General features: G+C 43.4%; 1 protein-coding gene across 1 annotated transcript in view; it reads right to left on the bottom strand.

Moving 5' to 3' along the window:
• Positions 1–8063, bottom strand: part of PA2G4 (proliferation-associated 2G4) — an 86905-nt gene extending 78842 nt beyond the window's left edge. Inside the window, exons 1-2 of the mRNA XM_030196752.1 lie at positions 7903–8063; positions 3366–3494 (exon numbers count right to left, since the gene is read on the bottom strand). Of these exons, the coding sequence (XP_030052612.1) occupies positions 3366–3494; positions 7903–7990 (217 nt within the window). The 5' untranslated portion in view covers positions 7991–8063. The remainder of the gene's footprint in view (positions 1–3365; positions 3495–7902) is intronic.
• Positions 8064–15660: the final 7597 nt, after the last annotated feature.

Genomic DNA, 15660 nt, shown 5'->3' with positions numbered 1-15660 from the left:
AAACCGCACCAGCACACGAAAATAAAAGCCAGCTCAGACCGGAGTTCCGCCCCTCAACCAAGGCACACACTTCATGCCCCTGTCTTTTTTTTTTTAATATGCCCAAGCACAAAGGTGCTGCTGGCTGCAATAAAAGAACACTCAAGGCTCACATGACCAACGTACAGCCGAAGCACAGTGGTCCTCCCTAAACCAGAAAGCCTGATACGGAGGAAGAAACCAGCCACCCAGATGCGACACCCCTAGGGTCATATGTGTGTGTCCCCCTCCCCTCACAGCCAGCACGCCGCTTCTAGCGGGCAACATAGGAGAACAGCAGATATTTTTTCAATGATGATATCCCTGAAAGGACTAAAACATCCAGAAAGACTGCACACAAAAAAGGAAAAAAAAAAGCCTAGCCCCCCAGTGAGGTCTACCAGAACCACACACAGACTGCACAGTCTGCAAGTCTACCATCTGCTGCAGACTGAGAACAATGCTGGCTGCCTGGCAGCTGCATAGGAGGGTTATACTACTCAAAGTTTAGGTGTTCTCAGTCTCCATCTGCTGGTAGGCGTGCATAACCCAAGCCTAATGGCTGGACTGGTCTGGAACAGCAAACAATAATAAGTTTCTTGTGATTCTGCAGAGAACAGCACATTCTGTACTAGAACTGCAGGAAACCAGAATCCTTGATTATGATGCTCTTTTTTCCAAACCTTTACATTTTTGTTTATTATTCAGGCACATTACAATCTGCCAGCACACCAGCCATGGCATTACACAACACTTCTACAACTTTCCAAATATACAACCCCTCCCAACAATTGTTGATTAAGCTCCAGAGTGCAGAATGCTACTGCCTGCTTGATTTGCAGATTACCAAAGTTAGAAAGGGCATCTCTATTATTGGTGAGGTTTCATTGGTTACCAGTGGAGCTGTGCACATTTTCAAATCATATATGGAATTGTACCTAGTTACACGCAGGGACTTATTTTCAGTCTAGGAATTTTTCTCTTTTCCTAGTTGTAGAAACATTGTTTGTAAATTATCACATTCAGAGCCCCCTTTACTAAACTGCACTAGCAATTCCCGGTTCGGCAAATGAGAGGAAGCCTGTTCAATTCCTATGGCCTTTCTCATTTGCCAAGCAGGAATCGCTAGCGCAGCTTAGTAAAAGAACTAGTTTTTCTTATTTGGCAGCTCATTCTGGAAATACTCTACCATTAGAAATTAGATCCTTGGGATCTTATGGTTTGTTTTGAAAAGCATTAAAAATCTTATTTTGACATTTTTTGGATTCATGAGACATTAAGTTGCGGATTTTTTTGTTTCTTTTACAAAGCTTTTTATGTATTAGCTAGTTCTTACTTATAAGTTGTAAGTCGCATTGAACATTTTTTTTGTCTAACGTGAGATAAAAATGGCAGGTAAAGTAATGTAATGTAAAGTGGAGTAGCCTGCTGTTTCCAATGGGTTGAAATGACTAGTCAAACAGTCATCACATATTGTTCAGGTTGCTCACTTTCTCAAGCTCAAATATATTCATATTTAGTAAGCTTACCCCCACATCTACCTTCGGGCATCAGCAAACTGGAACACTTCCATCCAATGTACTTGGATCCCTTGCAATCCCACAAACGCAACCCTTTCCCCACACCCCTGCCAACACTTCTCATCATAGTGGAGAAGATGCTCTCTTCAGTTACACAGGTGTAACATACTATCTTATCAAGACCTTATACCCATTCTCTGCTAAAATCTCTGTAGAAATCCAAGGGAGGCGTATGTGTTAGGTGGGGAGAGCCTGATAGACACGGACGGGGAGAGGGATCTTGGGGTGATAGTATCTGAGGACCTGAAGGCGATGAAACAGTGCGACAAGGCGGTGGCCGTAGCGAGAAGGTTGCTAGGCTGTATAGAGAGAGGTGTGACCAGCAGAAGAAAGGAGGTTTTAATGCCCCTGTATAAGACGTTGGTGAGGCCCCACCTGGAGTATTGTGTTCAGTTTTGGAGGCCGTACCTTGCGAAGGATGTTAAAAAAATGGAAGCAGTGCAAAGAAAAGCTACGAGGATGGTATGGGAGTTGCGTTCCAAGACGTATGAAGAGAGACTTGCTGACCTGAACATGTATAGTCTGGAGGAAAGGAGGAACAGGGGTGATATGATACAGACGTTCAAATATTTGAAAGGTATTAATCCGCAAACGAATCTTTTCCGGAGATGGGAAGACGGTAGAACGAGAGGACATGAAATGAGATTGAAGGGGGGCAGACTCAGGAAAGATGTCAGGAAGTATTTCTTCACAGAGAGGGTGGTGAACGCTTGGAATGCCCTCCCGCGGGAGGTGGTGGAGATGAAAACGGTAACGGAATTCAAACATGCGTGGGACAGGCATAAAGGAATCCTGTGCAGAAGGAATGGATCCACAGAAGCTTAGCTGAAATTGGGTGGCGGGGGGAAGAGGGGTTGGTGGTTGAGAGGCTAGGATGGGGGAGGGCAGACTTATACGGGGTCTGTGCCGGAGCCAGTGATGGGAGGCGGGACTGGTGGTTGGGAGGCGGGAAATACTGCTGGACAGACTTATACGGTCTGTGCCCTGAAAAAGACAGGTACAGATCAAGGTAAGGTATACACATATGAGTTTATCGTGGGCAGACTAGATGGACCGTGCAGGTCTTTTTCTGCCGTCATCTACTATGTTACACCCTTGCTGTTCTCTCAAATATCTCCTTCCATTCTTGCTCCCCCACTACCCTCCCTAAGTCATTTTCCAGTCAGCCAGCCTCTTCTGTCCTCATTTATTTTAATGGGGCACAGATCTTTGAAATCATCCCCTTAATAATCCCTCCCTTCATCATTAAAGGCCATCATATCTCACTGCAACTCCTGCCAGAGATCTTTTACTTGCAAGTAATCCCCCCAACTCCAACTAAATTCCCCAAAACCTATGGCCCCTCCCTTCCTCCACAATCTGGCTAAGCCATCCCAGTCCTCTCTTCCCACCTCTGAAATAGTCTCATTCCGTGCTAAAACTCGGTACTGTAGTAGCAAATGGGCATGAAATAATAGTATAGCCTCCCATCTAACAAGTCCCTTTCCCTCCTCAGTCAAGCTGTCACAGTTAGGGCCACAAATGGGTTATCTATTTTCCATCTCACCTTTACCCCCATGATGCCTTCTCTAAAACAGTTAAGTCTTAGGGCCAGAGACCTGTAACTTGGCATACTGTTTCTGATATGTCAGATTAATTTCCCCTTCCATATTCATGCTAATGTGCCTGTGTAAGTTTACAGAATTGCTCAACATATGAAAATGCCCCATGTAGTCGCAGACTTTACTCCACAGGTAAGGACTGGTGCCCACCGGTGAAGCTCCTCACCCTTCTTCATTTCCTTCTCCTTCTTGAAGATTTTGCCCGTCTCCTCCATAATCATGGTGTCCCCTTTTTCACACAGGTTAAGAACTGATTCCCCAGCTGTTGCTGCTTCCACCACTGCACGAAGAACCCCTGAAGAAAACAAACATTTCAAAAATCACACTTTGCATTTTATTCATTTGGAACAGCCTCAATTTAGAATGTGGAAGCTGAAAAACTCCCTTTGTGCACCACTCGCCGCTGTGTGGGAGGAGGGTTTAAATGCAAATACAACTCATTTTAATAAAGCAACAAAATATATCAAGTCTAAACAAAGATGAGTCACCAAAATCCTGGATATACCGTGTTTCCCCGAAAATAAGACAGTCATATTAATTTTTGCCCCCCCCCCCCCCCAAAAAAAAATGTGCTAGGTCTTATTTTCAGGGGCTGTCTTATTTTTCGGGGAAACATCGGGGTTGGATCAGGGTTGGCCCACCCACCCTCCGTCGCTCCCGGAACTAACCTTAAACGCCTCCTTTCACCTTCGCAGCAAGCAGCAGCAGGGCAGGCCACTCCTTCCTTCCGTGTCCCGCCCTCGCCTGATGTAACGTCTGCGAGAGCGGGGAACGGAAGGAAGGAGAGGTCTGCCCTGTTGCTGCGAAGGTGAAAGGAGGCGTTTAAGGTTAGTTCCGGAAGCGACCTCGCGTGAGTGGTGGGGGGGGGGGGGGGGGGGGGCCCAGGGGTGGCCTTGTCCGGCTCTCGGCGGCCCTGCTTTCAAACAAAAATTTGCTAGGTCTTACTTTCGGGGGAGGCCTTATATCTACCAATTCAGGAAAACCTCTACTAGGTCTTATTTTCGGGGGATGTCTTACTTTCGGGGAAACAGGGTACATAGCATTACTGGTTTCTTTTCTCCTCAAGTTCTGCCTCACGGTTCTAAGACTAAGTCAGTTCTGAACAGTCATTGTAGGGTAGCCCAGTAGTTTTCTTGTCCTCCTCCTTTTGGGGCTTCCAGTTTAACTTGAATCAGCATCTATTCAGTTATGGTGCCATAGCTTTCATTTGTATTAGGCTAGGGTTTTTCCCTTGAACACTCCCACTTTAGCCTAGACAGTGGCCTCATCTGAACTCAGTGCAACCACTAGGTGTCATCTCTAAGCAATGACAGATTCTGTGCCCCAAAAGAGAACAGGGCCTCTGCTGCCTCCCCACCCTGACCTAGTTATCCTATACAGCAATGACACAATTTTTAACATGAAGGCACCTACTCCACTCTGATGAAGTAATTTTCTAACAGGAAGGTGTCTATTTTATAAACAATCCCAGGATATTCAAAAAGTCCCAAAGAGATGAATATGAATAGCAATCTTGATACATGTATCTCACTCAAACCAAGGTTTTCAGTAAACAGTTATATGGTGTTAATGGACCATCACACAAAGAAAGTGTATTGGAGATTCAATACCTCAATCTTCCACATTTAGAATACGTTTGTAATCATAGGTCCATCTCAAAAGTTTAACCAATGATTTTCCCACCAAGAACTGTGTATGCAGACATTCAGTGCTCACAATCATGTAAATTCAAAAGCAAATATCCAAACATATATCTCACTAAACTAATGTCTTTAATAAACATTTATTTAATCAAAAGTATATTTTAAAGGAAGCAATATTTAGCTCCTGAGTGAAGTAATCCTCTTAAAATCATGACACCAACTCGATCATGTTTCCAGCATCACTCTGCATCAGGGTGGGGAATCCTCATCAACATATGGGCAGAAAAGAGGGATTAAACCAGTGTTGATAAGGAGTTTCTCACCCTAATGCAGAGTGTTGCTCAAAACGCGATCAAGTTGGGTGTCATGATTTAAGGGGATTACTTCACTCAGGAGCTAAGTACAACTTTCTTTAAAATATACTTTTTGATTTACATGAATAACAAATGTTTATTGAAGACATTAGTTTAGTGAGATATATGTTTGGATATTTGCTATTTTATAAACAAAACATAAGCGCCTAGGTGCCTTCATAAAATAGGATCTCAGGAACAGTCCTAACAGTGCTCAAATGCCCACATATTAGGTTTCCACCTGTTGCAAAAATAATGAATGTGTGCATGCAGTCTGCACATACCTGTATATATTTTATAAAATGTGCATGTACATCACAAATTACATTGCTTCCACTGCGTGCAATCACACATATTCAGTGTGGACATCCAGAAAAAACGACTGGCTGGGGTTCCCCCACGATAGGTTTGGGAACCACTGCTTTATATCAAGATATCTGCTAACTCTTAACAAGGTCTTGTGTCCCCTAGCCACCTCTCTCCCTTTTATAACACACTTGGTACAAAGCTATCTTTTTAAAGATGGCTTCTTGCTTCTAAATCCACCTCTTAGTTTGGCATGACCTAGCTAACTAAAAGTCAGTTCTCTTTTAAGAGTTGTTAGGAACATACATGTATTTCTGTTACTTTTTAACCGGTATTTTCAGATGTACATACTACTAAAAATTCTTACATGAGAGACATGGTCCAGAACAGAAAGCCTGCAGTCACATGCATGGTAGGATTAACCTATTGGTGGGCCTAGGCAGAGAAGTACACTCCCCCTTCTCCTTTGAAATATAATTAAAACTACCCAAATGCCACCCTACCCCTGTGGTTCTTAATGAAGAGGAGAACCAGCAGAGGAAGAAGCAGCTTTGCTCATGGACTCATTTTGCCAACTGGAAGATGATGCATAAGTGTTAGGGAAAATATTCTGACCTCCAAGAGCACGTGGCTTCTGTCTCCCCCCTCCAACTATTCTTTCTGCCAGGAGCTGACTTACCAGGGGGAAAAAAAATCTACTTTGGAAGCCACTGACTTAGCCCATCTGAGAGGGCTCCTCTGCACACGCCTAGTTTGTCTATCCCTTAAACCTGCCCCTGGCCACCTGCATAAGTGACTGACAAACAAAGCACAAGACATACTAGAATATATATGTTAATATACAGCATATAATGTTATGCTGTGCAAAAACAATAGTGACAACAGTGCTGAAATGTATTGCAAGTAAAGCAGAATATGGGAAACACATGAAATGTCCCAAAACTAAGACACTTGTCACTCAACCTGTCTCAATAGTAGTTGAGAGATGGGACAGGGGAATTAAAAAAAAAAAGAGAATAAAATGAGAACTACAAATAGATCAAAACTAATAAACAATCTATACAAAAGGACATAAGATAAAAAGACAACAGTAATGATTGTATAAGAACATAAGAGTTGCTATACTGGGACATACCGAAGGTCCGTCAAGCCCAATATCCTGTTTCTAACAGTGACCAATCCAGAACACAAGTACCTGGCAAGATCCCAGAACAGTAAAACAGTTTTATGCTGCTTATCTTAGAAGATGAGCTTGGAAAAATCCACTGTTTAATAATGGGTTATTAACTTTTCTTTTAGGAAATTATCCAAACTTTTTTAAAACCCTGCTAAGCTAACTGATTTTACCACATTCTCTGGCAATGAATTCCAGAATGTAATTACACGTTGAGTGAAGAAATCTTTTCTGCTGTTCTGAGAATTTTGACTTCTATTACCAGTAAGGTACACTGCCACTATACTTTTAAGGGCTGGAGCAGGATCCACAGATCCTAGCTAACGGAGAAACTCCCACGCTTGGCCCTACACCAACTGCAGGGTCCTGTGTCAGGGATGGGGGATAGGTCTGGGATTTGATTTACCGCCTTTCTACACTCACAATCAAAAGCGGTTTGCGTATTATTTATTTTTATTTATTGCATTTGTATCCCACATTTTCCCACCTCTTTGCAGGCTCAATGTGGCTTACAATACATCATGATAGGTGGAAATATAATTACAAAATATACATTTAATGGTACAGAAGGATCTTGGGTAGCATTATAATAAAAACGTGATAGTAATATAGCAAGCAGATATATTAAGGCAGTTCTGAATATATGTGGAGGAGTTGTATATATATATAAATACTTATTTTGTACTTAAGGCAACGCGACTGTTAAGTGACTTGCCCAGAATCAACAAGCAGCTACACAGCGAATTGAATCCGGTCCCCCTGGTTCACAGGCCACTGCACTAGCCATTAGGCTACTTCTCCACCGGCAGCCCCGGGATAAAACAGTAACCTAGAAGAGCACAACTGAGACAGAGCAAGAAGCTGCTTTTTAACACCTACGCTCAAGCCCATTAGTACTGATAGGAACCACACCACAGGCATAGGAGCAGCGAAAGGGACATGTGACAGCCCCCGGCGGTGGGAACCGCTGCCATGTGCTTCTCGCGGGACACGTGTCTAAGCTCTAACATTGGTTCCGGACCAACCCACAGCAGCCAGGCACTGGCACCGGAGCACAGTTCACCCAGATGGGACTCATGCTCGCCACTCAGGGGGAGTCTTTTCCAGCTCCTCATGCCTTAGCGCACAGGCCTCATTCGCTCCACCAGGAGGAATCAGCACCGGCCGGGACGAGGCCACCTGCGCCTGAACCGGTTTATCCCGGCCCTATCCCGCTGCCCCACTCACGGTTCGCAATGTCGCCCCCCATCTTGTACTTGGTGACGACCAGGTCCTCGGCAATGGTCTGTTCCTGCTGTTCATCTTCGCCCGACATGTCGCCTAACGACTTCCCTCACAAGAGGACGAAGACGCCGCGCGCAGGGGGCAGGCGGAGGCAGGCCCGCGCCCAGAGCGAATCGCGCCACGGATTCCGCGGTACAGTGGGGATTGTAGTTCAGCTGCCCCTTGACGATCAGGCCGCAACCACATCACTAGACTACATTGTCCGGCGTACAGTGCGGCAGACCGGGAGGGAAGTGAGGACTTTCTCGTCCAGGGTTGGTTTCTGCACGTGCTAAAGCCTTCTGGGAGATGTAGTCTTAGGGCTACGTCGAGGGCGGCACATGAGTTGAACCCTACTGCTACCGTCATTGCGGTTCAACGCAGGTGAGGAAGGAGGTAGCGAATGGAGGACTACAAATCCCAGAAGAACGCCTAAAAAGGGCTTACAAAAAAAACACACAGCTTTTTTTTATGGCTGCCGAGGGGGCTCAGACACAGCCACATGTCATTTATTACAAACTTGGCAAGAAGAACATGTTGTTGGGCTGTTGGTTTCTTTCAGTTGAGTATCTTGAAATAAAGGTTAGCAAAATAAGTTGGGGTTTTTTTCTTTTAATTGAGTTAACAGTATATTTGTGGCTGGCTTTTTGAGTGCAAGTGCCTACCTGATGATTAGAGCCAAACTTTTCAAAACTAGTCACAAAAGTAGTCAATTGAAATGCTATCATCACCTACAACTTTTTTTGTTAACTTCTATTTTACAAAGGACATATAGGCAACAGCAGGGATATAACTTCTATTTCATAAAGGACATATAGGCAACAGCAGGGATATGGGGACTTTATTATAGTCTTAGATCTTAGTAAAAATACAAACTGTCAGCACCCTTAAAATGTAAAGGTAGTCTTCTGTACACAAGTTGCAAATGACTTAGGAGGCTGCCACAAAAATGATGCTTTCTTGTCAAATGTTTAGTGCAGTGGCGTGTTTATTTATTCATTTGGATTTATGCTGAAATATTTTTTTATTGAACAAACCAGTCAATACACATAATCCAGTTTATAACAATGTCAACTTCTTGATGGAAGAAATGTGCACAGACAAAGTCAAAATAGCAGGATCCACATCCCCAACTTGGTCCCCAGACTGTGGAGTGCCCCAGGGATCTCTTATATCTCCCATTCTCTTTAACATAATGATGGAACCTCCAGATCACCTCCTGGATGTCAAAGGTCTGCAGTCTTTTATATTTGCTGATGATGTGACCATTTATCTACCTTTTGACAATCCAGATTCAGGATATCCTTACTGCCATTCAGACAATCGTGAATCTTATGGAGAATTGGGTGTTCTCTTTCCATCTAAAATTAAACAGAGAGAAAACTAAATTTCTCATAATTTCCAATCCTAATAACTCTCATAATCAGACAAGTTGTACCATTAATCAAACGAATCACTGCAGTCTTATCAGGTGAAGATCAAGTCAACATGGTAACAGAGTGGAGGAGTGGCCTAGTGGTTAGGGTGGTGGACTTTGGTCCTGGGGAACTGAGGAACTGAGTTCAGTTCCCACTTCAGGCACAGGCAGCTCCTTGTGACACTGGGCAAGTCACTTAACCCTCCATTGCCCCATGTAAGCCACATTGAGCCTGCCATGAGTGGGAAAGTGCGGGGTACAAATGTAACAAAAATAAATAACCAAAACCTTCAGGACTTTGTGGAAACTGAAAAGAATCAGACCTTTCTTCCCATCTACTGCCTTCCGCTCACTTGTGCAAACACTGGTTATATCTCAGTTGGATTACTGCAACTCATTTTATTTAGGGAATAAAGAATCTTTCATCAGAAAACTACAAATTACCTTAAATACTGCCCTAGACTTGTATTCAAAGCTTCAAACTTCGATAAGTCTTCTGCATTACTATCTAAATTACACTGGCTTCCAATCAAAGCTAGAATCATCTTTAAAACATGTACATTCATCTACAAAATAATTTATGGTATGACCCCAGATTATATGTTGGAGTTGATAGATCTGCCAGCCCGTAATGTGACCATTAGATCAAGAGAATATCTCACGTTACATTTTCCCGGTTATAAAAACATCAAGTATAAATCTACACAGTGTAGAGATTTTTCACATTTAGTCTCAAAATGGTGGAATTCCATTCCCAGTGAGATAAAATGTATTTCCAGTTACCTAACATTTCGTAAATTCCTAAAGGTCTTTCTTTTTAATACATTTTTGAATTAATTAGATATGGACAGAACAGAAAATATTATTATTTATCTTATTTATGCATTCTTGTATCCCACTATTATCCAAAACAAATTTTGGTTCATACAATTTACATTTTGGTAGAGTTACAACAGTGTTATGCAATGTGGAGAGGGCATTTATAGTTTGTGTGGTTATTCATAGAGTTTTTGAAGAGATAGATTTGAAGAGGAAAGGGTAGTGGTAGCTTTTGTGTTCAGTTGTAGAGTTTTGGTGATGTTTATTCATATAGTTTTTGAAAAGGTAGATTTGAAAGGAAGGCGACAATATCTTTGTGATTAGCTGTAGAATTTTTTTTAAGAGGTAGGTTTTAATTTCATTATGACTCATTCAATTTGCTTAGTCTAAATTTCATACTAATATTGTTTTCTTCTTGCTTGAAACAATATATTGTGTGTATTTCTATTATCTGTTATTGAAAACCACATAGAATGGAATAATTAGAATTCAGATTATGTGGGATATAAGCACCAATAAATAAAATTTGCTTTAATTCCTCTCCCCCTCCCCTCAATTTCCTTCCAGTAAGATACCCCAGATCTCAAGAGGCTGGTTTCTTATACCTTTTGATTATCCCTCCTCTCACCAACCCACTTCCACCCACATGCTTCTCCCCCATTCCTCCTTGTGAAATTCCCAAATCCCTTTACCCAATCCCATTAATTCCCCCCTCAGGTCAGTCCTTTTGGAAGTTTGCTCATCTTACCCCGCCCCCCCCCCCCCCCCCCCCAACCAAGGGAAACAACCTCACCTCTATCTACATTTGCAGTGTATTCAAAACAAGACTGCAGGCAGGAGGAGCTAGTATATGCTCAAAAATGTTTGTTTCTTTTAAGGGTGTGATTTGCTCTTCTGAGCTCCAACATCATTTAATGTGTGAAACTTGTTGCACCAGTATCAAATTGTGTGTGTTTGGGGGGGGGGGGGGTCTTCCTGTATCCAATATTTTAAAATGCGTTTGCCCCTACCATTACCACTTTCCTCACAACTAGGCATGTTCCTGCACCCCTAATCCCCAATCAGTTCACTTTGTTTAACGGGAAATTCTCTGTCCTGTAATTTGATGGAGATAGCACATCACTGCTTTCCAAAACTGCATTCTGTACAAGACCAAATGGCATGTAGAAATTAACTTGATCTTGCTTACATTTCAAACAGGAAAGAGTATCCACTCACCCTGACAGAAAGGCTCGGGTCTGTGTAAAATAAGCTCTATGTCAAATTTTGAATTGGCATTCTCTTAAGTCTGCTTCATGAATTACTCTCAGGATGCCCACTACTAGCTTATTAATTGGCAAAACTATTCTATAACCCAAATCTTTCTGCCACCAGACTATGGTCTCCCCATTTTGTTTCCTTAAGTAATCTTTTATGCAAGGAGTGATATGCTAGAGCAGGCAACAGCATGGTGATTGAGTTCCGAGTAGCCCTACTTCAGTTCATTCTTTTTTTTATTGTGGTACCTTGATATTTATGGCAGTTTACGATGTCTAAATATAGACCTGCCAAACAGGAACAGTTCCGGATTATCTCGAACATATTTAAACCTCCATTACCCACACTGCAATGGTCTCAAATACAAAACAACCTATGCATCCAGCTTCTCCTATTTAGGTACAAAACTTTGGAACACACTGCCAAAAGGAGTGAAAACAACTTACAATCATCTAAACTTCAGGAAATCACTAAACACTTACCTGTTCAAAAGGGCATACGCTTCTGACCCTACATAGATGTCAGCACCCTGCAACGCAACATATCCAGCGTATTGGGCACTATTTAACCTTTCTCTCTCTAATCCCCCTTATGCCTTATAAAGAAATGGCCCCTTTATATAACCACAATACCACCTTGTATTAGTTCCCCTACCATTCTTGGCGAATGCCTACAGTACTATGTAAGCCACATTGAGCCTGCAAATAGATGGGAAAATGTGGGATACAAATGTAACAAATAATAATAATAATAAAGTCCCAGTGAAGAAATCTGTTCCTAAATTGTGGGCAGAAAATACATGTGAGACTAAAACAAGAAACAAGAGGAGTAGCCTAGTGGTTAGTGCAGTGGACTTTGATCCTGGGGAACTGAGTTCGATTCCCACTGCAGCTCCTTCTGACTCTGGGCAAGTCACTTAACCCTCCATTGCCCCTAGTACAAAATAAGTACCTGAACATATGTAAACCACTTTGAATGTAGTTGCAAAAACCTCAGAAAAGCGGTATATCAAGTCCCGTTTCCCTTTCTCTCATGAGCAGACCACAAGCAGCCCGCCTGAGGAAACTCCCTCTAGGGAAGAAGATGCTGTGGAACTGGACAATGTCGATCTGAGCACTGGAGCCATACAACAGGCCTTGAATAGATTTTCAGAGAAGTTAACTAAAAGTATCGAGGCAAAACTTGAAATGGTGGTTGACAAAGTTGCTGAATTGGTCTTTTCTATTCGGGAGCAGAGTTAGATAGCATGGAGTCCTGCATCAGTGGCCTAGACGATGCAGGTCATAAAACTGACTGCTTGGAGAGGAGATGCAAGGCCCAGGAGGATGGACAAGAAAATCAGGAAAACCGGTTCCGTGTAATAACCTGTGGATCTGTGCGCTGCCAGAGAACTTGGGAAGGTAATGATGCGGCTGGTTTCGTCGTAAAATAGCTGCCTAGCCTGCTGGAACGAGGTTAAGGGCAATTGCCTGAAGATTGACAGAGCGTATTGGAGTTTTGCACCTGCCACGGGTGATGATCAGCAGCCCTGTACTCTAATTCTGAGGCTTCAAAGCCTTAGTGATAAACAAAAAATTCTGGAAGCAGCGCGGAAACGCAAGGAATGTTCTTATGCCAACAACAGAATCTTTGAGGATTATTTTCTTTCCTTTCAAAAGAAGCGGCTGGGCTTCATGGAAGTCAAGAAACAGCTTCAGGATCTTGCTATGCTTTACTGTATCCTGCTCACTATGAAACCAGTCACTTTTCAGACTCCGGAGGAGGTTTGCACAATTTTGGACAGCAAACCTGCGCCTGATACCTCTAGAGCAGCAAGCTCTAATACTTGATCTGGAGGGCCTTCTTTTTTAAGTACCACCATGTTTATTGCTATTCTGTAGGGGGTTCTCGGTGCTGTCAACATGGACTAGCCCTGTTGTATCTGACCATGATGTTAGTTTTTTTTTTTTCTTTTTTACTATTGCATTATTTTTAGTTTTGTGTTTTTCTTTGTTAATCAACATCTTGGATATTGGACTGATTTTTTTAAGGGGAACAGTGGTTAAGAGAGAGGTTTTCTTTTTTTTTGTTTGTTTCATTTCTTTTTCAGCCTTTAAATTTTTTAAAATTTTTCTGGCTGTTTGTTGTAACTTTTGTTTTTTATATATCACTTGACACGTCTGCACTCCAGTGCCACATGACAAAAGAGGAGTGAATCCTACCCTTACCTCATTCATCTCATTCAGGGTCCTTTTTATAAAGGTGCGTAAAGGGGGTCACGTGATGCGCTGAGAGAGCACGACGTGAGTTCTCTGCTCTCCGAGGCCTAACGCCCAAAACCGTCAACAATCTTCACTAAACTCTCAGAACCAGCCGGTAAAGCCTTAAATCGGCGAAGATAATCCACTGATGGACAAATTCATCGCATCGTCGAATAAAACAATGCCCGCTAGAAGCGCGAAAAAAGATAAGGAAACACAGCGAGCAACGGACCCAGGCGCGGACCAGCAGATGCCACAAGGTGGGTTTGTTTTCACCGAGGAACAGAAATCACAAATCACCACTGTGGTGACAAAAGCGCTGGAACCGCGATTCGAAAACCTATCAGCGCAGATAGGAAACTTTGAATCCAGGCTAGCAGAAACCACGAAGCGGGCTGGCGAGCTAGAGCAGCGAGTTTCGCAGCTTGAAGACACGCGGTCCCCGATGCAACAGACAGTAAAACAACTTCAGGACACCGTTCAAGCGCTGAATGAAAAGGTCGATGATCTGGAAAATAGATCGAGACGCAGCAACTTGCGCCTAATTGGCATACCGGAGTCCATCAGTGATACTGTGTTGGCCTCTGTGGTGGAGAAATGGTTGGCTTCGGAATTCGCCCTGTCTGATCATGCAGGCGGCCTGTGCCTGGAGAGAGTACACAGAGTGGGCAGAAAGCAAGATGGCCGCCAGGCCCCGCGTGTAGTCATCTTGAAGGTGCACAATTGTATACACAAACTAGAGATTTTGAGGGGCTACAGATTAAAGCGAGAGGACACCAAATATGAGGGTCACCTCATACGAATTTTTCAAGATTACTCGGTGTCCTTCCAAGAGCACCGGAGGAAGTTCACGCCGCTGTGCCGCTGACTACAAGAGCTACAGATAATATTCATGTTTATTTATCCAGCGGTGCTGCGAATACAACATGAGGGCAAATGGAGATCATTTGATACTGATCAGGCTGCAAAAGACTATGTCACTGAACTGGAACACTCTCTGACTGATAAGACGACGCAGGAAGCGGGAGAGTGAGAACCGCGAGGAGGGCTGGCAATGGCTGCCGAGGCACACACAGTAAGTGAGACATTACATAACATCACAGCTTTGCAAGGGCGGAAGGCTTCGTGCATGGTAGGGACTCCCAATTTCAATAATTAAGGGTAGATGAATAGGGAAGGGATGCTAGGGGTTAGATGGGGGGGGGGGGGGGGGTTAAATCCTTAGGTAGTAGCAGTTGGGGAATGTTAGAGAGGGGGGCAGCACAAGACAATAACATCAGCCAGAACACACTTCATTGGGTCATCATAGTACACCATATAACGGTATTTGGTACTGGGGAGAGAAACACGGACAAAAGATGCATAACGGGAGGGGAGGATCTCCGGGGCAAGGCTGTGTGCTCGGGAGCGATGGAACACCTGACACTGTTAACAACTCGGCAGAGCATTAGTCAACATGTCGGCTGGTAGGGTGCGCCTGGTCTCCTGCAACGTGGGAGGCATCTCTTCCCCAATCAAGAGATCTAAAATATTAAATGCACTTAGTCGCCACAAAGTAGGCATAGCGTGTTTACAGGAGACCAGGCTTTCCCAGGAAGAACATGACAAATTAAGGCGCCACTGGGTAGGGGAGGTATTTTGCTCCCCAGCAATGGGCCGGAAGGGAGGTGTAGCCATCTTAATACATAAAGCGCTCATGTGCATAGCAAAAATGCAATTCAAAGATGGAGAGGGGAGACTGGTGGGGATCAAGCTTAATTTACAAGGGAAGGAAATTTTGCTGGCATCAGTATATGTCCCCAATACATCGGCACAGAAGTTTTATGCCCACTTGTTAGCACGATACCAGAGCCAACAGACGCTGCCCCTAATATTGGCAGGTGATATGAATCTGGTAATGGACTCAGACTTAGATAGATCTAACCCACCGATACAGAGGCCTACACCCTCTCCCTACATCCTCGAGACCTTTTTTCAGGAAATGGGCTT

The sequence above is a fragment of the Microcaecilia unicolor genome, chromosome 3 (genome assembly GCF_901765095.1).
Source record: "Microcaecilia unicolor chromosome 3, aMicUni1.1, whole genome shotgun sequence".
NCBI lineage: Eukaryota > Metazoa > Chordata > Amphibia > Gymnophiona > Siphonopidae > Microcaecilia > Microcaecilia unicolor.
This window is presented reverse-complemented; position numbering and strand designations above follow the sequence as displayed.